The sequence below is a fragment of the Dermacentor andersoni genome, chromosome 4, assembly GCF_023375885.2.
Source record: "Dermacentor andersoni chromosome 4, qqDerAnde1_hic_scaffold, whole genome shotgun sequence".
NCBI lineage: Eukaryota > Metazoa > Arthropoda > Arachnida > Ixodida > Ixodidae > Dermacentor > Dermacentor andersoni.
This window is the reverse complement of record NC_092817.1, coordinates 42,429,045-42,456,328: the sequence shown is the minus strand read 5'-3', so window position 1 is coordinate 42,456,328 and position 27,284 is coordinate 42,429,045. Positions and strand designations below refer to the sequence as shown.

Below are 27,284 nucleotides of genomic sequence, written 5' to 3'. Positions count from 1 at the left end.
CAGCTGTTGGCCACTGGGAAGGCTTCTTCACCACAACCACTGCCGCTCTTTCAGTGTAGTGTGAACTAACGGAAACACACCCGTACCCAGGTTGCTTTGCTCTCTTACAGCTATAGCTATTATTGGATGTTGATTCACTTGTACTCAACCCAAGTTTGTGTGTACAAACCAGATCAAATTATTATGTTTAAGCCTTTTTGTTGTAGAGGAAGTGACAGAAATTCTACCAAATTTCATATGAATGCAGCGTGCATGCAGGCATGTTTTCAATGCAAGCATTCGAGCTACCCATAATAAAGGGTAAGACGGTACAGAATGATATAAACATTGATAAGTGCTGCCATATAGCATCGAAAACAGCATGTAGAAGCAATGTTACGGATATACAGTAGGAGCTCGTTGATACGTTCCCGTTACGTACATTTTCCTGGTGCCAAAGTTCGCAATCGAGAACACAAAAAATGACCCAATAGAGTTACGCTCAACTTTTACCGTTTCATATGTTCCCGGAAAATAAGATTTTTTGGCACCAATGTTTAGCACGTCGCTAAACTGTGATCGTGTGATATGTTTTCTGGCCGCTAGATCCCATGTAAACAAATGCGCGAGGCGCACGGTATAGAGAGCAGTATAGAGCTGCCTGCCACGGCAGCTTTACTGCAATACTCGCCCGCCCGTCTCACGTGAAAATGCCGGCACGCACTCAATTTCTCATTTGGGTACCAGCTAATCTCCGGGGTCGTCACACACAGCATTCACAGTTATCATTGCAAATCCTATTGCGATAAGCATCTTCACCTATCTGTTTCATGGCGAGTAGTGCGGTCCGAAGCGTAGCGCACATTTTTAACGGGCGATAAGCAAAACACGCCGCTATTGCCTGCTGCAGACTGCAATCGTATACGTTTTTCAGCCGTTAGATCCCATGTGAACAGGAAAAGACGCGGGGCGCACGCGATCGAGAACAGTATATAGCCACCCATTTCACGTTAAAATTACGGCGCGCACAGTTTCTTATTCTGGTACCAGCAAATCTCCGCCTGAGTCGTCGCACACCACATTCATAGCTATCGCCGCCAAACTTATTTTGATAAACATCACCTATTTGTTTTGACAGCACGTGGTGCATAGTGTCATTGGTAGCGTACCGCACACTTTTAGTGGGCGATAAACCAAACACGCCACCGCTCTCTGCTGCAGGCGGCGTGATGTGGGCATCACGTTTTGCTTTGGCACCATTCAGCGTCGCCCACCAGCTCGATCTCGTTTCTGTTTCCCGTCGCCCTCTTTAAAAAAACCACGCAATAGGAAAACAACAAAACACGTCTCCAGCCGCCAGAGCATCACCAGCTAGATGCATGTTAGAGTCTCGTGCCGCAATGATCCACACGACGCTTCGCATTACATAGATGTCAACAATAGTTGAGTCTGAAATTTTTTTACTTACTTCGGATGGTACGTTTTCCCGGTTAGTCCGTTCTTCACGCTTTCTTTCTTTCTTTTTCTTTTTTTGCAAAACATATGAACAAGGTTGTACTGTACTTGTCATCGGTTCACATTACGAGGTATATTTTGTCATGTTTGCTTGTAATAGACTATATTGATACGAATTTCTGTTACAACTATACTCTATCATTACTAGAGAAAGGGTTAACAGACCAAAGTTACACACTAGTCATGAAAGGCTCCATAGTAGTGAGCTCTGGTTTAATTTCAACAACCCAAGGTTCTTCAAGGGGCATGTAAATTTAAGTACACAAGCATATTTGCATTCCGCTCCCATTGGAATGCTTTTGCTGCAATTGCTAATCCGACACACAGCTTTGTGCTCACTTAGCCACTGGGATAAGTAGAATGTGTATACAAAGTGTCCACTGGAGAAGTGCCACTGTTGATGAGCAACCTGGCATATGTGCATCTTCTCATCTATATCCCACAGACATTAGTGTGTGTTTTTAAAGGGGCCCTGCAAAACTTCTGCTTTAACAAAGTGAAATTAGTGCAGTGCTTTTCAGTTAATATTGTGAAATGCTTTATTTTTGCACGTGCTTAATTTTGGTAAATATCACTATGGGAATATGTAGAAAAATTTAAGGGCACACAACATATTTAACAGCGGAGCTGTTTAAGCTTTAGTATCAGTATTAGTTTAGTATTAATATGTATCAGAAAACTCAGCCCAGCTGTGCGCCGCCTCACGTTGCCTAGCAACCACCTGTGAGAGCACCGAGACAAGTTTGGAGAAGAACTGTCAGAACCATGCTGAAAACCAAAAATGTATTTTGTCTGCTAGTCCTGCTGGCTGCACCCACTAAAACATGATGCCCTGTAAACAAACTGCTCTGTTTAGAAGATGTAGAAAAATACAGCCATTAAACAATGGTAGCTCAGAAGAAACGACTGTACACGCAGGCACGTCAATTGATTTTGCACAGACAAGCCAATTCATCCCTTGGACGCTAAGTGATGCAGAAGAAGCCACACATTAAAAACACATGTGAGTGAAGTGCCATGTAGAAGGTTGCTTCAAAACGGCAGAAAATGTGTGTGTGTGTGTGTGTGTGTGTGTGTGTGTGTGTGTGTGTGTGTGTGTGTGTGTGTGTGTGTGTGTGTGTGTGTGTGTGTGTGTGTCGGTGGCAATTTAGCAGTAAATGCATAAAAAATATGTTGGGGAGGGGGGGGGGGGGGGGGGGCATTGAGTCGCACATCTTTGAGGTCCTGCATCCAGGGCCCCTCACCAGGCCACACAGCAAACTATGGTTATACGCTGGAAGTTGTCACATGTCCTCTAAGCAGCGTTCTGCCACAAAAATTTTTCAAATCTGCTCATTAATAGCCGAGATAGAAATATTTCAGTGCCGCAAACCTATGATTTCAGGAGGTGAGCTTCACCGCCAAACGAGACACTCTCTACCTCGAGGATCGCGTGACGCATCTCTCTTCTTTTCCCTCACTTTTTTGCGGCATGGCGCACTTCCGCTGACAGCGTCGCTCGCAAGCTGTTGTGATTGTCTCGTTTCACGCAGCGCACAATTTTGCGCATTGTGCACGAGGACACCTAATGGTATGAGTCATTGCTACACGAATGACGAGGCAGACACAAGCGGATCACGGAGCATGATCCCACGCTGGAACATGGTAAAAAATGACATAGTTTTAGTGTCTGCACACAAAACTGCGCGACGTCGGAACAAGCAGACGAAATGGAAGTACATCTCTCTTGCTGCTATGCAGAGTAAAACAAATACACGCAGACATTCAGTTTGTATGCTTTATTATTTCTCTAAGCTTTAATTCGTCTATTCAAGCAACATATTACACAAATAGCAGATGTTGCCTTGAATAATTCTCGAAGTCTCGTGTCGCCACAAGCGACATCGCAGTACGCAGGTGCACTAGCACGTGTGCGTCATCATCTGGCTTTGAGTGCGGCGGCCGCGAGAAGGGAAAACGCCATTCTGTTTGAAATTTGAGATCTTTCCACGGCACATAGCAATGTAATACTTCGCAGACACGATCGTTATTGTGCATTGTATGCTCTGCGCTTTTAATCTCAAAATGGCCAGACCCGGTGAGGGGCCCTTTAAACTGTGATCACCACATTGCAAAGTATTGTTCAGGAACTCGCTTCATACATGTCCTACCTCTTTGAGGAACTGCTAGTTGCAGTGTGTGCGTGTGTGTGTGTGCGCGCGCACATACATACAAGCTCTTCTATGCTCTCCCATCCCCTCTCAACTACATGACCAGCTTCACACACATACACTTTTTCCACTTAGGCACTCCTAATGCTCGTAGATCAAAAATATGAAGGGAGTTTTCACATCCCAATTGAGCCATACATCAAAAGCCTGAAATTGTGAAGTTTAGTAGCCGTGAGTATAATAAGACCTTGAGTCACAATTGGGGCCTGAAATGATAGGGTTTTACAGTATATTTCTGCAGAAATATTTTTAACAGGCATAAAGAGTGCAATGCTAACTTTTCCCATCCCCCTCTGCAGATTTCCTCTTAGCTGGAGCAGCTCCAATTGTAATGCCTCACCTATTTCTTGCTTTTCTTACCGCGGTTCACTTGCAGTATTCCTTCATGGTTGGCAAAGAGTGACAAAAAGCTGAAAAAAGTAATTCTGAGGTTTTATGTGCCCACACCAAGATATGATTATGGGGCACGTCGTAGTGGAGGACTCCGGATTAATTTTGACCACCTGGGATTCTTTAACATGCACCCATCGCATATTAGACGGGTACTTCAGGCTTAGCAGTGCAACACCACAGCCACTATGGCAGGTGATAAATGTCTGTTTGCCAAGAGATCAGAGGGACATAAAATTTATGTAGATCCAGTGCACATGTTGGAATCTTGTGTGAAGCAAAGCTTTTGTTAAGCAGCTACTTAATACTATAAATTGTAATGTGATGCCAACAGTTGTTTTTATTTACATCTATGCAACATGTAATCACAAGCAATATTTATGCACCAGACTGGTCACATATTTAATGTGATTTTATGAGTTTGTGAGCTCTCTGCATACAGTGGAATAATATTTGGCTAATGTTCATGGCAGCATTGTTTATGGATCATTTTTTCGTACTGTGTTCAAAAAAATGTTATTGAAATATTTTTTATTATTATTATCATTATTATTATTCCAATTTTCTGACAACTCTTGTAAAAAAAATTGATGGCCTACTTAAAAGATCTGCTCCAACAGTCAATGCACATCTGTTGGAAGCAAATCAACCACATAGTTAACTTCTTCCCCCTCTTGCAACAAACCTTGCCACACAAAATTAAAGCATCGCTTCAGTGAAGTGTGAGCATTATGATCCGTTCCAAATACCCATGCATTTATGCAGGAGTTTCCAAGATGAAGCTGCCTCTTTTGGCTTATGTCCTACACATTAAGCAATTGTTTTGAGTCAGTTGCATGACTCGAGTCCCAAAGCAGCTGAACCAATCAGTGGCACAAGAGCCATACGTCTGTATATGCTGACACTTATTTTACATGGTGATGGCAATGCGAGCGGACATGAACGGCACTAATTGCGAGACATTTCGGTGTAGTGACAGGCAGGCCATGCTGGTCGGTGTGAACATCGGTCGTACAAGCTCTGTCACTCGCCAGTGTGAATTTCACCCATATTGCACACATGCGACTTACATTGAATGTGTAAGGTAATAGCTAATAAAGGCAAGAAGCCAGCCTGCTTGAACTACTCGTGGTATCGAAAGGCTAGTACAAAACTAAACAGAACGATAGGGACAACAAGTGTTAGTATTGCCCTTCTTTGTTCTTGCGTCATTGTTCTGGACGCCTTCATTTCTGACCAGAATCCCTACCAATTTGCACAGCTTTCTGTTCTGCTTGAATAATCTCGCTGTCTGCATTAGCACATTTTTATGGGTTGCATGATATGTAATGCCGTTTGTCCAAGCCCACTATTGTAAACTCTACTGCAGTTTTATAGTTTTGCTGCTCAAGTATTACACAAAACACAGACATTGTACAAGCTCACTGCCAATAAATTTGCAGGTTTTCTGATCTGAGGTGCGTTGTATTTGCTGGGGAGCTTATTGGTCAACTTCTGCAATATTTTCGAAGCACAAAATTTAAGGGGTTTTAAAATAAAACAATTGCATTGTGTGTCAATGGAAGCACATTGGTACTGCTGCTCATAGGTTTATGGTTTGTACGTGTGCAAAATGATGAACTAAATACACTAATATATTTAATGAAATTATAAAGAAAATTGCCTTTTCTTTTTTTAGTTTTAGCAGGACATAGAACCAGGGTTGCAAAGTTGGCGTCCCAGTGTTTTTAAGATTTTGGAATCATTTGCTTTCCAGGGACACAGAATGAAGCAGGAATGGAATAACTTTCTTAACTGGTGCTTACTTTTGGATGCTGTCTATTGTGCACCTATCCCAGCATTCCGTGCACTAATGCAGCTCTTGATTGGACTACATATCTGCTGAGGTAAAAGTGAAAGGCTGCTGCTGGTGCTTTTCAACCTTAGCATACAGAAACTGGAGACAGCTCTAAAACCAGAGTTCAGATTTTGACATTTATTGTTATTACTGCCAATAAATTGATTCACTTTCGCCCTACCACACCTCTTTATTAAATCGGCACACTTCCATTTGTCTACCATCAAAAGTGATTGCCAAACCTCTTCGCTAGATCCCGCCTGCAAAATGTACGAACTTTTGCTCTTGAAGTTCCTAAACGTATAACCCATCAGCCCCTCTCCCAAAATAATTCAGCTGTGCTTGGCATCCATCACAAGTGTTGCGTGACCTGGCAGCTATTCTGTACACACAGCTTCTCCAAGAAACTTCTTGCCCCTCAAGCCTAGCTCTCGCGGCCGAAACTGCCTCTGGCCTGTTAGACCTACAAGCCGCCAGCTTTTGTGGATGTGGAGGGATGAAAAGGAATGTACTTCGCCGCTCAGAGGAATTGAATAATCGCCTTTGCACGTTCCCGTGAGCAGTGCCCTAGCCGGGGGGGGGGGGGGGCGCTACCGGCTACAGCCCCCCCCCCCCCCCCGTTTCCGTAAGAAAAAAAAAAAAAGTCCTGGCTACGCGCCTGTGAATCTAGAATATCTGGCCCGACTCGGCAATGTAGTATGCGGGGTAGACGTCCTGACATGGAGCAACGGAGCGTGCGAGCTGTGGACAGGCCCGATTTATGCACGGTATGCATCTGCTTGATCGCGAAGCTGAAGTATGCAGCTTCGGGCAGTTCGCAGTTATCTTGTCGTTCCCAAGGTACCACATGACACAGTGTGTACAAATATGAAACTTGTTGGCCTTGTGCTCGTTGCAAGTGGCTGGATATACGTTATTTTGGAGTGATTGCAGGTTGTTGCTCCTTGAAAGCTTTCTCTTGAGAGCGCGTGCTGCAAAAAACGCTGGGAACTCGAGAATAGGCTGCGCGAACTCTGGACGTGCATGCTATTTGTTAGTTCGAATTATATGCTATGAACACAGTAAGGAAATACAAAGGTGAAAGCCAGTGAGCACTGTTTTGTATGTGTGCATTTGTAGTTAACTTTAACGATGCTGGCGCCTTCGAACGGGCAAAAGTAGCGTTTCTGTATTCGTCACTTGCGCCACTAGCGCTACTAGCGTTGAAATGACCGCCAGTCGGGTGGTTTACGTTGTCGGGTTGAGTTGCGCGCGAACGTCGTCTGCTGTACTTTGTTCCACCCCTGTTAAAGTCCTTGCAAAGCTACGCGACTCATTTGCCTGCTGGAAGTGAATTTAGGCCATATGTAGCACTGGTGCCTTACGTGAACAACGTGACACGGAATGAAGGTGTGTCCGTGCCGCACTGCAGCTATTTCCGGGCGTGTACGGCAGCCGCAGTACTGAATAATGCTACGCGACGCGGGATTCTTCACGTGTAAGTGCTGCATGATCGAAGCTGGCGAGCTAGACTCAAGTTCGCTACGATGAAAACTGTGACACTGCAGCGTTCTTCTCGAGCCGTCGAACCAAAGCTAAGTCGCAGTACACGTAAATCGCGGTGGGGGACCGAGCGGCCCGAACTCGTTAAGAACCTACGCATGAATCTCGACGTAAACACGAAATCAGTTTAGCGCGCCGCTACTACCTTCGCGAGTCGTGGGTATTCCTTGCCAGGGCATCTTGCCCAACGCTCCGTGCAGCAAATAAACAAGCTGCACAGCAGAACGCCCGGTTGTCGTCGTCAGGCGGCGTCGCTCGCGGCCACCGCCATCCGCGTCGTCGTCCGAGCATGGGCGGTCGGCCGTGCGGCGTTCTAGTGACTGTTCTACTGCTTCCCTGGGTTCGTGCGGACTTGACGCAGGATGTGGACGAGTACTATACGGCTGTGATCAACCTGACGTACGTGCACCCGGCCACGGGTCAGCTCGTCTCTGAGCGCGAGGAACTGGGCCGCTACTACAGCGCGGGCAAGCTGGGCTCCGTGAGCGGAGTAGTGGTGCACGTGACGAGTGGAAACTTCACGGCGCACGACGCCTGCTCGCCGCTGGACGCAGCCTCCATCCCGCAGGAGCCCTGGATCGCGCTCATACAGCACGGCAACTGCGTCGAGTCGGTCAAGATGCGCCACGCAGCCAACACCAACGCGTCCGGAGCCGTGCTTTACAGCGGTGCGGCGGGACCTGGGCCAGGCGTCAGCGGCCGACTGCTCAAGATGCGCCACAAAGGTGGGAGCCGCCATCGATCGCTTCTCTGCGCGTCGGCCCACCCGAGGCCTTGGTTGCGGACGCTCTTCCAACGAAAGACGTTCTGCTCGCCACTTGCGCGCAAGCGGTAGCACCCGAGAATCGGCTTTCCTGCCTAGCACTGCTCGCTTTCATTGCGGCAGCAATGTTTTTTTGGTTTGGCACAAATACAGTCCCGGGACAGCGAAGAGTGTGAGCAGGAAAAGGCATGCGTCGACGGAAGGTTCGAAGGTAGTGATTCTTGATGTAGTACAAGGAAATGAAAGGTTTCCTCCTACTGTAGTATGTTGGCTTAATTCCCATTTTCACCTGTTTCACTCGCCCGCAAGATTCTGGCAGTAAACAAGATGGGCAGGGATGAGCGTAAAACACCCTCCGGAAACGACCAGCGGAAATGCCTATCTCGAGCGGTCCCCGCGCTGTCCAGCTACTATCCGCGATTTTCATTTTACGTACTCAATGTGGCATTTTAAAGCCGTACTGTCGTCTGAACGAACCTGTCTAGTGTACGCGGGATGTTACGGTTATCTGGCACATTTGAACTATTCTGTCATGATCGATATTTTGGCAGGTTTATAGCAGAGCATGGGGACAATTTAATGTGGTCATCATAACGGTAGGCGCGGTTGTGCTATTTCCAACATGTTCATGTTAACAGCAACTTCAGTGAGCACAGCTTAAACCTTGGAGAAACTTTTGCGGCTATTTGCTACCTAACTTTTAAGCTCTCTTTACTACATGGAGACATTTTACACAGGACAGTCGTCTCGTGTTGGCGTGGTCAAGAGTTATGAATTTCCTGGAATTTAATACTGGGTAGGATCAAGCTTACATGTCTCTTTTATGAAGTTCTGCAGATACAATACACCACAAAGTGCATTGCAGAATTATTTTTTCTTTCAGAAGTCTTATGTTTTAGCTATATAGAACCACATAAAATGAGTACTCGGCAGACGTCTTTTAGCTGTGTTCAGTAAAGAGTCACACTATTTATGCATTACTTTGCCCAAGGAAGCAGGGCACAGAAAATGACATTAACTGGCTAGTGCCTTAATAATGTCATTCATGGGATGCCACACGGACATGCTTAATGGAATTAAAGCTTAATGCCATTCGCGATGTAGTGCGTTCTCGGCCACCAAATGCGTACTCTCGTTCCCAATGTCTCCATATACTGATGAGACTAAATGGATTCTTAGTGAATAACAGTTAATATATTCTTCACTTTCTTTAAACAATTGCTCTTTCATCCCGGCGTAGTGCGTCTTACAATTATTACTACTCACTTGGCTGTCAAATGCATACTCTCGTTTACAATGTCCCCGCCGTGGCCGTAGTGACCATATTCTTGCGATATTACACAAACTTGTAGATAAAAGCAACTAATATATTCTTCACTTTTTTTAAAGGAGCTCTTTATTTTCGTAGAGATCAGCAGGCGATCTTGCCGCTACTCACGGCTAGAGCACTAATCGTGAGCGCGTTAGCCAGGAGAAGCTGTTCGATTGCACGGCGGCGGCTCCTTGCCTTGTTGGCCTCATACTGAAGCCTTCGAATTTCTCAACGATGCATGCCAGAACAAACTGGAGCACACGGTCAAATTCTAAAGGATCGCTGCTTGAGAGCTTTGAAGCTGTGAGCGCTATTTTTCCAATTTCAATGCTTTGGCTACGCTATGGATTGGCCGTCGAGCTAGCTTTGGCTTCAAACAGTTTACGGCTGGGTGCAACAATGACATTCCTGCAGTAAACTACATGCAATACGCCGATGAATGTTCCTCATGCCATTTCTTAAACATCTGCTCCCTAGATAACTGTTTTTTATTGTATTAGGATATGCAAGCAAACTTAACCGTTTCAATGCAGCTATTGCTATTGCAACGCTTAATGTCGTTAAGTATGCACGTGTAGCAGTGATCGAAATATAATGGCATTAAGAAACTTGTCTTAAACTTTTAATGGCATTAACTTCGCCCGTGTGGCACAGGTATTAAGTCACTGGAAAATGCAGCTTTACCATATAACAAAGTGCATTGTTTTACACTGGTATACAAATTCATAATGGAACACAGAGTAGGCTAATCACATTAATGCCCATGCCACATAGACTCATAAAGTAACATTAACCGTTTCATACCTTAAAAGTTTTGCTGTTCATGCAGTGCTACGCAGACATGCTTTATGGCATTAAAAGTTAATGCCACTTGCAGTGTAGTGCATTCTGCAAATGCATACTCTCGCTCCCAAGTTGAAGGAACTGACAACTGATCTTTAAGGTCCTAGTTTTTATGGCGCAACGCAAAGCTCACCCTCGGTATGTTTGCATCTGCAGTGGTTACTTCCAAAAGTGCATGGATATTTAGTAAGCAGAATTTTTCAATCTGAGCAGCCTCTAAAAAGTAAGAGTCCGTCATCCAGCAACGCTGAGAAGTGAGACCGATGCCGACAGCCCGCCTCACAAATTGTGAAAGCCGCCCACCATTGTGCTTCCACGGGAGTGAGTGTAACTGTGGTTAACCACCTACATGTTGACCTTTTTCAATCACTTTTGAAAATAAAAAAGCTGGTGCAATAAGTTCGCATTGTTGTACAGACATTCATCATGTTTATACCGCGTTTTTCCCCAAGTGCACCCCTACGTCATGGCTGTCTGGCCCCTGTCTTCGTTGTTCTGTCGATAGACGAGCCAAGCCAACTCATAGGAAATGAAGGCAAAAGCAGCACCACTTTTCTGCTCGCTACAAACGAAGGCTTATCTGCATATTGTAAGTCAGGAAAAACAATAATAAAAAGTATACTGCATTTCAATACTAATAAACATACCAGTAACCGTGTACACTAGTAGATGGTCACAGGGTGGACCTCTTATGCAGCTTCATGTTTTTGCTGCGTGAGGCGCCAAAGGTGATTTTTTTCGACTTTCAGTGATGGATGAAAAATATGAATCCACGTTTAATGACAAAAACATGGCTAATTTAGGCCACTGCGATAGGAAATCATTCCATCAGCGGGGTTACCTTGATTCATGTTCTGTATGGTTGTCTGTCCCGCTAACAGTTACAGCTGCACATAATAAATACATTTCTGAAGTAATTTGATATATTTATTCATGAAATATGCCAGTCAATGTTTTTAGCAGCACTTCCTGAACTTTTGCCTGCCAAAGAATTTCTTTTGGTGATATTATGATTGGGAAACAAACTTTCTACACTCTCTGCAGGTATTGCAATTGCAACAATTAAGGTCATTCAATGTGCATGTTTGTAGCTACTTTAGATATAACGATACTAAGAAACTCAAGGTCCTATAAGAAACCAACAAACAAAGAGACCAGGGACAAAACAGGGGAAATTACTTGTACTTCCTAATTGAATTAAAGAAATAAATAATAAATAAATGGAAATGACAGTGGATGAAAAAGCAACTGGTCGCAGGTGGGATACGAACCCACGTCTTCACATTATGTGTGCGATGCTCCTGCCATTGGAGCTACCGCAGCGTAATGCACGCGTAATGCGAAGACATGGGTTCCTATCCGACCTGTAGCCAGTTGCTTTTTCATCCACTTTCATTTCCATTTATTTGTTATTTATCCTTTCTTTAATTCAGTTAGCAAGTACAACTAATTTCCCCTATGTTGTCTTCGGTACCTTTGTTTGTTGGCTTCTTATGATATGATTAATAACAATCGGGTCCCTCGGTTCCCTTCCTTAAGGTCCTATAGACTCTTAATAGCATGAACTGTGTGGCGCAGGTATTTGTTATAATGTATCATGAGAATGTAATGCCTTTGGATATATCCTCTTGTTCTTTTGCTTTGCAGATGGTTAACGGACATGTTTGCATAAACAAGCAGTACTCTCAGTGCTGAAAATGTTCACATACAGGATCGTCAAGTGAGCATGTAAATATGAACGTTTGCTGTTCAAGCTTGGTGTAGACTTCATTTAGTGTGTCCCAAAGGTACATGGCATATATATTGTCTTCACTACAGAGAACTGTCAGTGTGCATTGCAGCTATAATCTTTGGATGCACATTTGCTTTTCTAGTGCTGACACACATCTTAGCATTAGATGTCTGAAAAAGAGCCTGCGTATCTTATATGTATTGCAGGTTAGCATGTTACAAGAGCGTGATTGAAAAACTGGCCAGAGGTCCTCGTTCTTGTTGGCGTCCAGGTGGTGGTAAAGCAGTTGAATGTTGAATGCACTGTTGTTGCGAAATCTAGACATCCAGGAACCATCTCCAGTCCTGTAGTAATTTTTGGTGGCATGTTCATTCCAGTGGCCCAAGGTCATAATAACATGCGGCTCAAATTGTAGCCCAAGTAGCATATACACTTTCTTGGAAATTTGTAAAAGAAAATTTTGGGAGCCTCTTTTAATATTTTCTGTCTACTTCTTCCTCACAAAAATCAGACATTTTTAACATATTGCACAGTAGTGAATCCCTTGTGTCAAGTTACTAATAATTAACATAGACCATATTCTTGACTGATCACTTTCGGTGCACAGTGATTTGCTGAGCCATTGACATCATGCTCGTTACTTCAGTGAGATGTTGGACAGGGCATGGCATTGCACAAAAGGGAAATAATCCTTGAAAGTGATCAACCGAAAGTACAAGCCCAATTCTCATAACCACAACATGAAAAGCAAGACCTATGTATCAATTCAGTTGCTTGAGCATCGAAGCTCTCAGTGTGTGTGTGTGTGTGTGTGTGTGTGTGTGTATGTGTATATATATATATATATATATATATATATATATATATATATATATATATATATATATATATATATATATATATATATATTCTTCTTCTACCTCAAACACCTTTGCACAGTGCCTGTGCCTTTCATCAGTTTATTAGGGGTCTAGTATGTCTGATGGGTGCACGAAATTAACAATACAGCTCAAATTCTTGCTAGATCTTTTAGTCGTTTTTATTTGTAACATTTCAGAGCAATTTGTTGGCTGGCAACTGTAGTATCTGGAGTCTCAACGTCTTGTGTTTCCATCAACAGTGGCATGTTTTGACAAATTTTCGTCATAAAATGTGGGCCTTTTTAAGTTGCTGTTGTGTCCTGTAATTTTTTATTCAAATTTTAGAACAGGAATTAAGGTGTTAAAACGCAAAGGAACATTACCCTGTTTGTAACTCTAACTTTTAATTATATTCGGCTTTGGGGTAATACTGCTTGCTTTGTATCAGTTTTGCCATTTTACTTGATTTAGGGGTGCTTACAAAACACTGAAGGTTGCAGGTGCAAGAATTAATACTTGTGCACCAGGCAGAATCGTGTACGCTATGTTGCTGAGTATGAGGGGTGGGTCCACGGTAGCTTTGGGGGTGGAGCTCCAGATTTACCGGTGCTGAAGAGGCTTACAAAACATGGAACAATAGCCACATTTCTGTGGCCACACTGCTTGGCATAGCTGCTGCACACTCGCTTAACCAGTGTGTATACGTTGTTAGGCCCTTTGCATAGCCTGCATGAGAACCCCATAAAGATCTCATTCGACTATGTGCGGCTGGTATGTGACGTCACAGATCCCATATTGGAACCCTTTTGACAACTACCATGGCACTTCTGCACATAAGCTGCGAATAAGCAAATTGGATTAAGGCACAGCATTTTGCATTGCAAGTGGTCCTCCATTGTGATGGCCACAATGACATCATAGCAAGCAGTATGCACCTTTATAGGCTGTCTTGACAAATCATTAACTGACTGTCCGATTTATTTAAACCATGCACCTTATGAAACTCCAGTTGCTTGCTGTGTAGGGGCCTTTGCTTTTTCTTTTGCCAAAAAAAGGCCGCAGGTGATCCTTGAGGAACTATTATTATGAAATACTTGTTTCCAATCAGTTTAATGCTGCGTAATTGCACAGATATAGCCTTGTTTTACGCACTGGTGGGGCTTCGTCTTTTCCAGGCTTTCTTGACACACAATGGCTGTGTTGTACAAAGCACCTGTGAATTGTGGTATTCGCCAGCCTTAATGGACAAAAGCAGTGCATAATTTAAGCACAGCACCAACTTCAGCGTTGGCACATGGGGTTACAATTACATATTTGCTTTCTAGGCTGAAGATTACGCAACCAAAACACAGCGAGCATGTAAAGCTGAGCCTTTGCTTCCTCAAGGCAATAGATATGTGTGAAACGTCATGACGGACATGTCAGTGCCTTGCGTTGCTGTGGTTATTCGCTCAGGCAACCTCCAGAATGACAGGGTGACTGACTTGCTGAACACAATGCTGCCTGTGCAGTGTCCCAGCTGATCTCGGTGCTGATTGGCCGGGAGAAGGGGCAGCAAATAGCAGGCCTGGTGGACAATGGTACACGCGTGCTGATGCAAATGTCAGTGGGCAGCCACCGACCCTTCCCCTACCCAAGCATCAACCGTACCTCAGTGCTCTTCGTCTCTGTCTCCTTCATCATCCTCATGATCATCTCCCTCGCCTGGCTCGTCTTCTACTATGTACAGCGATTTCGGTACATCCATGCCAAGGACCTGCTCGCGGTCAGTGCTCTCCTCCTAACTGTGCCTGTGTTCGGGCTGATCGATTGAACACAGCTGATGCAAGAAATACTCAGAGGAACAGAAAAAGCCAGCTGCATGCTTCTAATTAACAGCTCTATTCTAAACAGACATTGAGGTATACAGCCAGCTGCTCATGGAGGCCAATAACTACCTGTAACACTTTACTACACAAATCCAACCAAGACAGAGGTTCACTGGAAGGTTCACAGCTAACAGCTGTAACTTAACAAGAGAATCTTCAACCTAGAGCCAATATTTCCACAAGGGTACTTGTATTCTTGTTGAACCGGCTCCAGGCTGGGAATTTAATTGTCTTGTTCAGCCACTGTTGATCACTTTACTGTGCAAAGCCACAAAGTGTCTCGGCGCTAAATTGCGACAAATTGTAGTCAGTGGCCAGTGCAGTAATTCATGTTGCATAGACGTTTTTATCAATGAATCTGTGGTATTGACAGTTTGCTCATCTGTAAGTACTGGTGCTCTAGGAAATGCAGTGAAGACCAAGATAACCTTGCTTATTCAGTGCTTGAAGCATTGTTTTGGGGATACTGAGATCGATGGCTTCGTTCACACCAGGAGTGAAATTTCTCTCCCAAAAATATTGGATGCACACTCGGCATGCACAAGCTGCATTTGGTGCATTTGTATGCAAGCGCACCTCTAGTTAGAAACATGATCTTCGAACTTATTCACCACCAGCACAGAATTTGTTTTAGGATGCAAGAACCATTGATTTATCTTCATAACAGAGCAAATTTGCTCATGGTAGCATTGCAAGACATGCAACAAAACATTCTCTCAACTGCATAATAATCAAGATTACATGTAAGTTACACATTTTATGTCACGCATGAACACATAGATAGCATTTTTCTCTCATTACAGTCGCTGTGAGCATGAACTGAATACAGTAGTAGTATAGCAAAATGCGAGATGCTTAGAGTGGACATCTCAAAAAGAGCCCAAATATAAAGATATGAATTAGGTATACAAATGAGTTTCTTAGAAGATAATTCTCAGGATTACTCAGCATCACAGATGTGCTTTGTAAGAAAAGCAAAGGATGAGTATGTCATTGTCTCTTCCGTTGTTTTCTGATAAAGAGATACTGTGTGTCGATAAGCAAGTCTGATCACATATTTTACGCCTTCGTGTGCATCCAGCCGAGGAATTAGATGGTGTAATAAGAAATTAGCAGGCATAAGATGGAGCTGGCTAACACAAAACAGCAGTAGCTGGAGGTCACCTTTATTCTGTAATAGCCTTGAGTAAACTTGTCGTGGCTATGCACAGTTATGCTGTTAATTCTTAACAATGACTACAGAAGTCTAGTGTCTTTCAACAAAATTTATTCAGCACTCACTGGCTGTCCTGCTGTGCATGTTTATCTCTCACTTCTTTTTTAACGTGCAGGGTTTTGGTCGGTCATCATTGTCGTAGAGTAGCGACACTGCCATTCACTAACTCCAAGTCGGTGGATAATCGCAGAGGCGGCTATGCAGTGCTGCACAGAAGGCGCTGGACCGCATTCCAGTGCAGACGCTGCGGCCAGGCGAGCAAGAGTCCGAGTGCTGTGCCGTCTGCATCGAGCCCCTGCGGCCGGGAGAACTGGTCCGCTTGCTGCCCTGCCGCCACTCATTTCACAAGCCGTGTGTGGACCCGTGGCTACTCGAGCAGCGCTCGTGCCCCATGTGCAAGATGGACATCCTCAAGCATTATGGACTTGTGGTGTGTGCTTGGCCATGCAATACCTGCATGTTGAGCTTGCAGTGGTGTCGCTCTCTTGTCCTTAGAGTCAGCGACTGGGCATGACGACAATGAAGCAAGAAGCATTCTTGCACTGTCCTCTGGTGCAGCCGGATGATATCGCAAACATGCCAGGCAAACCAGAGCCAACTGCATGTCGGCATCCCACGGTGGTGGGAAGGGCAGAGGAGCCTTTGAGAATCATTTTGCTGTAGTTACACAACAACCATGGACACATCTGTTGATTGCCACTAAATGCTTCCTATCAATTCACCTTCCTCTGTAGCTTTTTCTGTGTATTATCTCTGAGATTGTCTGATCACTGGCTTAGGCTGCCACTCGTAAAAAGTTTTTTTTTTTTTTTTTCTGTCATGTCCCTGGCTCTGTGAGCCTGAAACAAAGAAATTTGTAACAGTAACAGTAACGTGTTTAGTGACTGAAGGCATGGTGTAAGCTAGGCTGTATGTTTTAACAATTAGTCCTTAATAACATGGGCAAAGTAAGATATGAAAATTTCAGTAAACTTGTGTTTCATGAACGGCTGTAGTCATGATAGCACAGTTCAGACAGAGTAGATGAGAATCTTTTTTGACTGCAGGTAGCAGGATGATGTATGATAATCAGTAATTCATTGTAATTACAAAATTTGTGGTGTATGTTTTCTGTAAAATTGAAGGCAGCTAGTATGCGTAACATACCCACTTGCTAGGAACCCTGTGCCTAATACCAGTTTCAGCAAATATATAATCAGAACACACAGCAAGATATGTTTGTGTTCAGTTAACCTTTTTTTCACACTGTGGAAAAAAATTAATGGTAGCATTGCTGCATTGTGGCGCCACTATTGTAGACAACATTAACCAGTTAGCTGAATGTGCGGTTGGAACAGCTGTTTTGTTGGATACTTTCAGGATACAAAAACTGTCTTGGAATAAAGCTGACATTGAGTGCATTGTCAAATATAAAAGTTGATTGCAACTATCCTCACTTTTGAAAGAAAATGAAACACTTGCATGGCGTTAACTTCTCAGAATTTTACTCGGGACAGCATACCGTCTTAATGCGACTTTTTTTTCTGCAGTTTTCGGCCATGTTACTGCATTTGCTTGTACAACTAGAACCACTTGTGTAAAAAGAAAATGGCACCTTTGTTCAGCCAACTTCATAAACTGTGCAAAGAGCACCAATCGTGAGAAATAAGGTGTGCTCATCGTAGATCAGGAAAGGCAGCGACAAGGTGAGCCAGTCGAAATAGCAGTCACCATGTAAAAGCTGGCAGTAGATGTCATAAGCTTTACCTTCCAACTTGGCATTTGGCATGTATATTTAAAGAGGTCCTTGCGCTGCTAAGCCAGAGGTCGCAGGATAAAATTCTAGCCACCACAGTCACGTTTCGTTAGGAGCAAAATGCAAAAGCACCAATGTACCATGCATTGGGTGCACATTAAAAAACCCTAGGTGGACAAAATTGGTACGGAGTCCCCCACTACAGTGTGCCACGTAATCGTATCATGGTTTTATCACATAAAACCCCAAGGGTCTGGTTATTGTGAAGCTGGAGGAAGCAGGCCTGTATGTGAACACAATAAGGCATAGACTGTAAACGGGAACAGAAAGCTGGTTTTGTGATGTTCACATGCATAATTTAGCAATATGTTCCAGTAAGATGGCACATTATTTTAGTTCCTTCATTTTGACACCATGGGTATAGCTACATGCAACAGCTTCCCTAGCAGTGCAGGAAGTAGGGCCAGCATATGCATTGGGCATCATTGGCCCCAGATTGTAAAATGTTGGTTGAACATTGGCAATAGCACTGTACTATTGTTGTGACAGGTAAAATTATGGTGGCAATAGGGCATGAGAAAGCAAGTACTACTGCCTACTACGTTGTTTTATAAAAAGCATATGTAATTGTTTCTATAGCATGCGAAGTACTGTGATGAAATTGCCAGTCAGTGTTAAACAGCTGAGATATTTTAGGATTTGTGTAGAGTAGCCAACTTCTGATGCATTTTCATTTCTTTCTCTCTCTCTCTCATTCACAGTATGCAGCTGGCAGCCAGGAGAGTGTGCTAGAAGACGATCCAGAAGCCCGCTGAAATCTACTCAATGCGCCTCCTACCTTCTCCACTGTGCAATTGTGTGTGTGTGTCTGTTTGCCTCACCAATAAACCTCACCTTCATCACCCACCATGGCTTCCCTTGAATCCTTTGAAAGCTCCTCGTGGTGCATCTTAAATGGATTACTCCTGACACTGCAGTGGCAGGGCATCTGGATCAGCAGTACTTTTGTGCATTTGTCTCTTTGCAGACAAAGACAGACTCTTCACTGACGCAAAGCAGTCTCATCAGCTTCACTTCGCTATATCCAAAAATCACTGAAAGGTCTCTATATTACAACTCTATTCAGGTGATTGGTGTAACATGGCAGTTTTTTGCCATGTCAGTATCTTGATCATACAAATGAAATAGAATACGTAGCCATGTCCTTCGACAGTGACTTTTCTTTTTTTCAATTTGGCTTACTCTCCTCTTTAACGAAAGAAGAACCCTTTACCAAATTCACTTTTTCAAATTTGCTCTCAAGTGGTAGTAGGGCAGAAAGTATCGTGCATTCCGTCTCCACAAGAATCGCAGCAGCGTCTGCAGAGTATCGTAACCGTGATCGGCGGCAGACAGCTGTATAAGTTGCACACCTATTGAACGTGACATTGCCGCTTGACTGGGCAGAAAATATGCTATAGCTGCTGCTTTCAAGGCGCTCTTTGGCCGGCGAACTGAACACATGATTCTCGCTCCGCTCAGCCTTTGTTGTGCTGTTATGGTGCGGCCGCGAAGTGCGGCGGAGGCAACAGTTATATGGGAGACCGTTTCCATTTCCGGATTGGCGATGGACTGCAACAGCACTGGTCGATACTGCGAAAGGTCAGCATGTGCTCGCTTATACTGACGCGGCCGACGCGCCCCCAGGCAATGTCGCGTGTGCTGCAAGCGCTGGAATGGAATCGATTTGGAACCATCTGACGACTGACAGCCACCAGACGACTGTTATTTACGATTTGCAAATTTTATGCCGGTTTCACACCGTGCGCGTTTGACGGTGATTGAGCCCCATCCGGATCGGAATTCATGACCGCGATCTTGCTCCTTCCCGCAGCTTGCGAAATGGAGGCAATCGCGACCGAGAAATTCGATCGTGATCGAAAGTGCGCCGTGCATGCGACACCCGTATTAGTCACGTGCCACCTTAGAGTTGGTTGCAAAAACACGCAGAATTTGCGCGGCAGTTGTGTCATTTAATTCCTGGTTCAAAATTGTGGTATAATTTCCTCTGTATAGCTGAGAACGTCGAGATAAGGGTCAGCTAGGCAGCTTCACTAGGGAAGGAAATTGTCTGCATTGGCCTGTATGTGTACTAACAACTTGAAAAGAAAAAAAAAAAAGTCGTGCCACGTTGGTTTTGCGGTTTTCTATTCCGTATTTAAGGAGGCGTGCACGTTCTGAATGTGTGCAGAGTTCTGCGGACATATAATGCGCACAGAACTATTGCACAGCTAAAAAATGAAGCACACGAAGTACAAAGGGATTACGGCCTCTAGATTTCGATCGTAGTGCCTATACTTTTCCTGCCAGCGCACGCAAATAAGTTGGCTCGCGTCAAGCCTCGTGGGCGGCGAGCAGCGGATAGTGTACGCCATGCTCGCCAGTGCAACGATATTTTCTTGGCCTGCTATCGTTTAATTCCCATCTCTGCCGCGCTATATATATATGCGTCATACGCTCCGTGAATTTTTGATACGCTACACGTTCGCCATGCGCGCCATCCGCGGGCAGCATGGCGGGCAGCCAGCCATTCCTTGCACCATGCAGCCAGCGCGCTGGCTGCCCGCTGCTGGGACTCGAGCGTCACCTCTTGGTCGCCACCAGCCCACCACTGACGGCATGTCTCCAAAGGAACCCTCTTGTCATTTCAAAACGGCTACACTCTTAAGCAAAATTACACCCTTCTGCCAGCCACAAAACGATAATAGTCATCTGTCTTGTCCGCATTTCCTTTCTTAACGAACGGCATGCCCGTTATCAGCATGACAGAGCATTCTCGACAGGAAAGTAGCGAGCGCAGCGTTTTCAAGGAAGGAAACTTAAGCAAGGCAGATGACGATTATCGTTGTGTGGCAAATATACACCCCAATGGGTGTACATTTGTTTAACGCTCTTAAAACAGTTGCACCCTTTGGTGTGTATGTTTGTCGCACAACGATAATCGTCATCTGCCTTGCTTGCGTTTCCTTTCTTGAAAATGCTGCGCTCGCTGCTTTCCTGTCGAGAATGCTATAGTATACGTCACGCTGATAACGCGCATGCCGTTCATGGCTGGGAAGTACCGGGCTCGCAGCATTAAAGAAAGGAAATGCGGGCAAGACAGATGGCGATTATTGTTGTGGGATAAGATACGCTCCAAAGGGTGTTGACTTTTTAAAGAGCGCACACTCCTCACTCTTGAAAAAGTTAACACCCTTTCAGGCGTATCTTGTCCCACAACGATAACCGCCATCTGTCTTGGCCGCATTTCCTTTCTTTAATGCTGCGAGCCCGGTACTTCCCAGTCATTAACGGCATGCGCGTTATCAGCGTGACGTAGCATTCTCGACTGGAAAGTAGCGAGCGCAGCATTTTCAAGGAAGGAAACGCAAGCAGGGCAGATGACGATTATCGTTGTGGGACAAATATACACTCCAAAGGGTGCAACTGTTTTAAGAGGGTACTTTTAAATATTGCTTAAAGTTTTTGTAGAAACACGCTTTATACGTACACAAACTATATACACTATGAGGTGTATATTTGCCACACAACAGTAATCGACATCTGACTTGCTTGCGTTTCCGTTCTTGAAAACGCTGCGCTCACTATGCTTTCGAGAATGCCATGTCACTCTGATAACGCGCATGCAGTTCGTGTCTTGGGAGCACGGGGCTCGCAGCGTTAAAGAAAGGAAATGCGGACAAGACAGATGACTAATTGTTCTGTGGCAAGATACGACCCAAAGGATGTAATTTTCTTTAAGAGTGCACTCTTAAAAATGTTTACACCCTTTGGGGCTTCACTCTTAAAACGGTTGCACGCTTTGGGTGTATATTTGTCCCACAACAATAATCGTTATCTGCCTTGCTTGCGTTTATCTTTTCTTGAAAACTCGGCGCTCGCTACTTTTGTGTCGAGAATGCTGCGTCACACTAATAACGCGCATGCCGTTCGTGACTGGGAAGTACGGGGCTCGCAGCGTTAAAGAAAGGAAACGCGGGCAAGACAGGTGACGATTATTGTTGTGGGACAGATAAACCGCAAAGGGCGTAAATTTTTCCAAGGGTGTTGTCCCACAACGTTAATCGTCATCTGCTTTTGCTTTAGTTTCTTTTCTTGAATACGTCTTGTTCCACAACGATAATCATTTGTCTTGCCCGCATTTCCTTTCTTTAACGCCGCGAGCCCGGTACTTCCAAGTCACGAACGGCTTGCGCGTTATCAGCGTGACACAGCATTCTCGACAGGAAAGTATAGCGAGCGCGAAGTCTTCAAGAAAGGAAATGCAAGCAAGGCAGATGACAATTATCGTTGTGGGACAATATAAGCCTCAAAGGGTGCAAACTTTTCTAAGAGCACTCTTATAAAAGTTTACACCCTTTGGGTCGTACGCTCTTAAACAAATGTACACCCTTCACTCCTTAAAAAATTACACCCTTTGGGCTTATCTTGTCTCAACACGATAATCGTCATCTGTCTTGTCCGCATTTCCTTTCTTTAACGCGGCGAGCCTGGTACCTCCCAGTAACGAACGGCATGCGCGTTATCAGCATGACATGTCATTCCAGACAGGAAAGTAGTGGGCGCGGCGTTTTCAAGAAAGGAAACGCAAGCAAGGCAGATGACGATTATTTTTGTCTGCACTCTAAAAACAGTTGCACCCTTTGGGGTGTATATTTGTCCCACAACAATAATCGCCATCTGTCTTGCTCGCGTTTCCTTTCTTTAACGCTGCGAGCCCGGTACTTCCCAGTCACGAACGGCACGCGCGTTATCAGTGTGACGCAGCATTCTCGACAGGAAAGTAGCGAGCGCCGAGTTTTCAAGAAAGGAAACGCAAGCAAGGCAGATGACGATTATTGTTGTGGGACAAATATACACCCCAAAGGGTGCAAACTGTTTTTAGAGTGTGACAGATACACACCCCAAATGGTGTACATTTGCCTAAGAGTGTATAGCACGTGAAGGTGCCTGGGTAGATCTGTATCTTGCTTGCGCAAGTTCATAGCGTGCACTTGAAGGGGCGAAGAGCCCGTGCGACGTTGGGGCGAGCTCCACCACTGGAAAAGCTGGTGCCGCCGTCGGCGTGACGTTGTATGAGGGATCACGTGGACACAGCGGCCGCGTCAGCTGCTTCGATAGCGCCGAAGCAAGCTGAAAACGGAAGTTTAAAGACCCACCTGCGTTGCGATTCGGATTAAGACGTTTTTCCCGCTTCGGGTTTCTACTTGACAACACTAGCTTGAACGCACTATAATAGGTAGTGGCTGCCTTTGAAGGTGTCCAACATGGTAGGCTACCGCTCGGTGCCGCAAAACGCAACGGAGCCCGTTATCACCCTTCACACATACCCGCAAGACAAGAAGCTGCGTGAAGCTTGGATCGCGAAACTTTGAACCGGCAAGCAGCCAGCCATCGGCTCCAACTTGGGTGTGCAGCGGCTACTTCCGCGAGGAAGATTTCGGTTACGGCGTCGGGGCAACGATGTTCAGTGAGTAGCAGAAAGCATGCACTGAGACGTACACCCGCGTGCGCTGCCCTGCTATATGTCATGAAGTTTGATCTACGAACTTGTTGATGCTAGATACTGGCATAGAAATGCTAGATACTGGCAGATAGAAAGGGAACGGTAAGAAGCGCATTGAAAAAATTTGCAGTGGCTTAGCTCGGCTATGCCAGGATATACGTAGCGAAAGCTAAGGCATAGCATGGTTAGCCTTGGTTAATCTTGATTGCAAGTCCAGGTTAGTCTGGTTGTCTGGCTATGTACGTTGCGGCGTTTAGCCAGTCGTTCGGCGCGCTGGTGGTCTGTTTCCTGCAGCGACTCGTTTCCTCTTCATCTCGTTCCGATGTCGATTCCAGGCCTCCTCCTGCTTATCAGAATTGTCGCCGTCCATACTGCCACCTCAACTGTGGTTGCGACGCACGCGAGCTCTCCTTTTCAATCATCCGACATTTTATCAGGCATGCGACGCAGCTGGCGAAGCGAGCGGAGGCGAACGCAACGACGAGGAACGTGATGTGACGTCATGTGCCTCCTCGGAGCACGGCCACGGCGAAATCGCAAGTTCGCGGCCAGTAAAGCTTTCTCATTAATAGTATGACGTATGCTCAAGTTTGTGTTAGCACCAAACAGTGAATGTACTGGATTAAGAAAAACAAGCAGCGGGAAATTGCTCGCTAAGACCATTAAGCATGCAGTGCGATGAAACTTGATAAATAATGATATTGAAACATCCAAGAATTTAGAAGAAAAAAAAGGTTAAATCGTCGCGACGGCACATGAAAAGTCGCTGTAGGCGTCAACGTCCTATGATAGACATAACGAAATTATTTTTGAACAGCTCTGATAGCATCCACGCGACAATGGTTGCTTGTGTACAGTCAAATCCTCATATGCTGCGGCAAGCTCACGGCACGGTGCGAAAACGCGTCCGCAGCGAAAGCGAAACGTGTGCGCGGACATGGATGCAGACACGCACTCGGTCGCTGCGAACGCGTGCGATCGCTGCAGTGAGGCTTCCTTCTTTTATGCTCCATTTGGTTATACAGACTGCCCACCATAAGCACATATTTCACATGGTTTGCTCTCCGCGAGTGCTTACCTTTCACGTAAGAAACCGGTTCGGAGGACTCCATCGCGGCGACCGCGCGCAGTGGGCGTTCGCTGTACGTATTCGGTAAAGAGATATAGCGTCTGTAAACCATTCTGTGCTTTCTGTTTGCCCAAGATTATTGTGTTGACAGTAAAAAAAAACATCTGTCGTTTTGAGAGTACTTATATAAAGGTCCAGGAAGGCTCCCGCGTGTTGCTTTGATTGAGCGCCGACAACCAAAGCTATATGAGGACAATGACATTCAAACAGCGCTAGACGACAGGACCTGAAAGAGGAGGAGGCAAACACGGCGCTGATCTCTCCTCCTCTTTCTGTCTCCTCCTCTTTCTGGTCCTGTCGTCTAGCGCTGTTTGAATTTTATTGTTACCATGGAACACCAACTCGCCCAATCCGCTGCCCTTCTATATGAGGAGCGCGCTACGTTATCCCTCAAACTACACAAGCGAGGCGCTTCCGACATGATGGCGACTCCGTAAGTCCTCGCCACCAGTACGGCTCCGCGTAGAAGCGAGACCGAACTTGCTATCGGATATGTCATTTCAGCCGCTGTTTTATGCGAAAATTAAGCCTTTAGTTTTCATAATCGATAACCGGTTGGTAGCCCACGAAGCCTCGTAAGATGGCTTCTCTGCAATGCAATCTCCCATACCATGACCCGTGACCGTGGCGCGCTCGTGCCTGTCCTCCACGCAGAAATTAGGCTTAGCGCACGTGGCGTCTTCACTACATTATAGACATAACTGAGTGGAGTATTAGCTGGTCAACGCCTTTTGGCACAGAGATAACGCAGACGCACGTGACTGTCTCGCGCGCTTGAAGTATATAGGAACGCGGTGCCGCACAAAAATTTTATAGCGGCCTCCATTTGGTGCAAAGATAAGATACATTTTTTTAAATCTTGAGAATGTTTCTGCTAGCAAGACTCACGTGTCGCGCAAGGTTGTGCAATTAATAATTGTCGCCAAATATATACATCTCAGGATGTCCTCTTCTAATCTGTTGAAGTGCAGGCACCGTATGACACGGACAGCGGGCACATGAAACAGCACACAGCGCTCAATATTCTCACTTGAGCCGATATACTTGTCGCTACGACATATATGGCAGACGCCTAAAGCGTTAAAGCATTTGTCATCTGCCCTACAATCGAAGGCGGTATGCGCACATCGACAGCAACCGTTGTTGGAGGACTTCTCTGGTTCCGGACCCGCCGTGGTTGCTCAGTGGGTATGGTGTTGGGCTGCTGAGCACCACGTCGCGGAATCGAATCCCGGCCGCGGCGGCCGCATTTCGTTGGGGGCGAAAACACCCATGTACTTAGATTTAGGTGCACGTTGGAGAACCCCAGGCGGTCGAAATTTCCGGAGTCCTCCACTACGGCATGCCTGATAATCAGAAAGTGGTTTTGGCACGTTAAACCCCACACACTCTTAGGCAAAGTTACACCCTTTGGGGTGTATCTCTGCCACACAACAATAATCGTCATCTGCCTTGCTTGCGTTTCCTTTCTTGAAAACGCCGCGCCCGCTACTTTCCTGTCGGGAATCGAATGCTATGTCATGCTGGTAACGCGCACGCCGTTCGTTACTAGAAAGTACCGTGATCGCCGCGTTAAAGAAAGGAAATGCGGACAAGACAGATGACGATTATCGTTGTGTGGCAGAAGGGTGTAATTTTGCTTTTTTTAACGGCACGCGCGTTATCAGCATGATAACGCGCGTGCCGTTCGTTACTGGAAAGTACCGGGCTCGCAGCGTTAAAGAAAGGAAACGCATCAAGGCAGATTGGCAATGCTATCATGCTGATAACGCGCGTGCCGTTCGTTACTGGAAAGTACCGGGCTCGCAGCGTTAAAGAAAGGAAACGCATCAAGGCAGATTACGATTATTGTTTTGTGGCAGAAGGGGCACTCCAAAGGGGTTAAACTGTTCTTAGAGCGTATCGTTATGTGGCAGAGATGCACCCCAAAGGGCGTAACTTTGCCTAAGAGTGCGCCTTGCTTGCGTTTACTTTCTTGAAAACGCTGCGCCCGCTACTTTCCCGTCGGGAATGAAATGTCATGCTGATAACGCGCATGCCGTTCGTTACTGGAAAGTACCGGGCTCGCAGCGTTAAAGAAAGGAAACGCATCAAGGCAGATTACGATTATTGTTGTGCGGCAGAAGGGGCACTCCAAAGGGTGTAAACTGTTCTTAGAGCGTATCGTTATGTGGCAGAGATGCACCCCAAAGGGTGTAACTTTGCCTAAGAGTGCGCCTTGCTTGCGTTTACTTTCTTGAAAACGCTGCGCCCGCTACTTTCCCGTCGGGAATGATATGTCATGCTGATAACGCGCATGCCGTTCGTTACTGGCAAGTACCGGGCTCGCAGCGTTAGAGAAAGGAAATGCGGACAAGACAGATGACGTTTATCGTTGTGTGGCAAGATACGACTCAAAGGGTGCAAACTTTTCTTAGAGGGTTGTAGGAAGGTCAGTGACGTCCCTGCAATCCACGTTGTGATGGGTTCCCCGTCCTTGCCGCATGTGCGTTTTCGCAGATAAGTTCAGCAGTCCGAACATCGAAAAATCGCACGCCCGACAGCCCATTTGCCGCAACAGGAAATTCGCAAGTGCGAAAACGCAGTCAAATTCGCACCATATTTGAAACGGGCTTTATAAGTAGTTCTCGGCTGTATCTCTCTGCAATGGTCTAAAATTGGATTAGTGCCACATCTGACATTATTAACAGTATGCAGTTAATAACGTTGAAGAAAACTGCAATAAATTACCTTACAGCAGCTGCCAAAAGTAAACTGGGCAATGTGACGGATCTGTGGAGATCGGTACGTGAATCACTGATCCTTGGC

General features: G+C 45.4%; 2 protein-coding genes across 3 annotated transcripts in view; both read left to right on the top strand.

Annotated features, from left to right (window-relative positions):
- pds5 (cohesin associated factor B pds5) overlaps positions 1-6,112 on the top strand; it is a 74,478-nt gene extending 68,366 nt beyond the window's left edge. The window contains exons 29-30 of one of the 2 annotated variants that reach the window (XR_008613635.1): positions 2,413-2,497; positions 5,851-6,112. The gene's annotated coding sequence lies outside the window, so the exon portion shown is untranslated. The remainder of the gene's footprint in view (positions 1-2,412; positions 2,498-5,850) is intronic. The other variant, XM_055073650.1, reaches the window with a different exon arrangement.
- Positions 6,113-7,134: 1,022 nt separating this feature from the next.
- Positions 7,135-18,708, top strand: gol (ring finger protein goliath). The gene is made up of 4 exons (XM_050184105.3): positions 7,135-8,198; positions 14,495-14,748; positions 16,258-16,497; positions 18,564-18,708. The coding sequence occupies exons 1-4, from the start codon at positions 7,763-7,765 to the stop codon at positions 18,615-18,617; spliced, it is 984 nt and encodes a 327-aa protein (XP_050040062.1). The 5' UTR covers positions 7,135-7,762; the 3' UTR covers positions 18,618-18,708.
- The last annotated feature ends 8,576 nt before the right edge of the window (positions 18,709-27,284 follow it).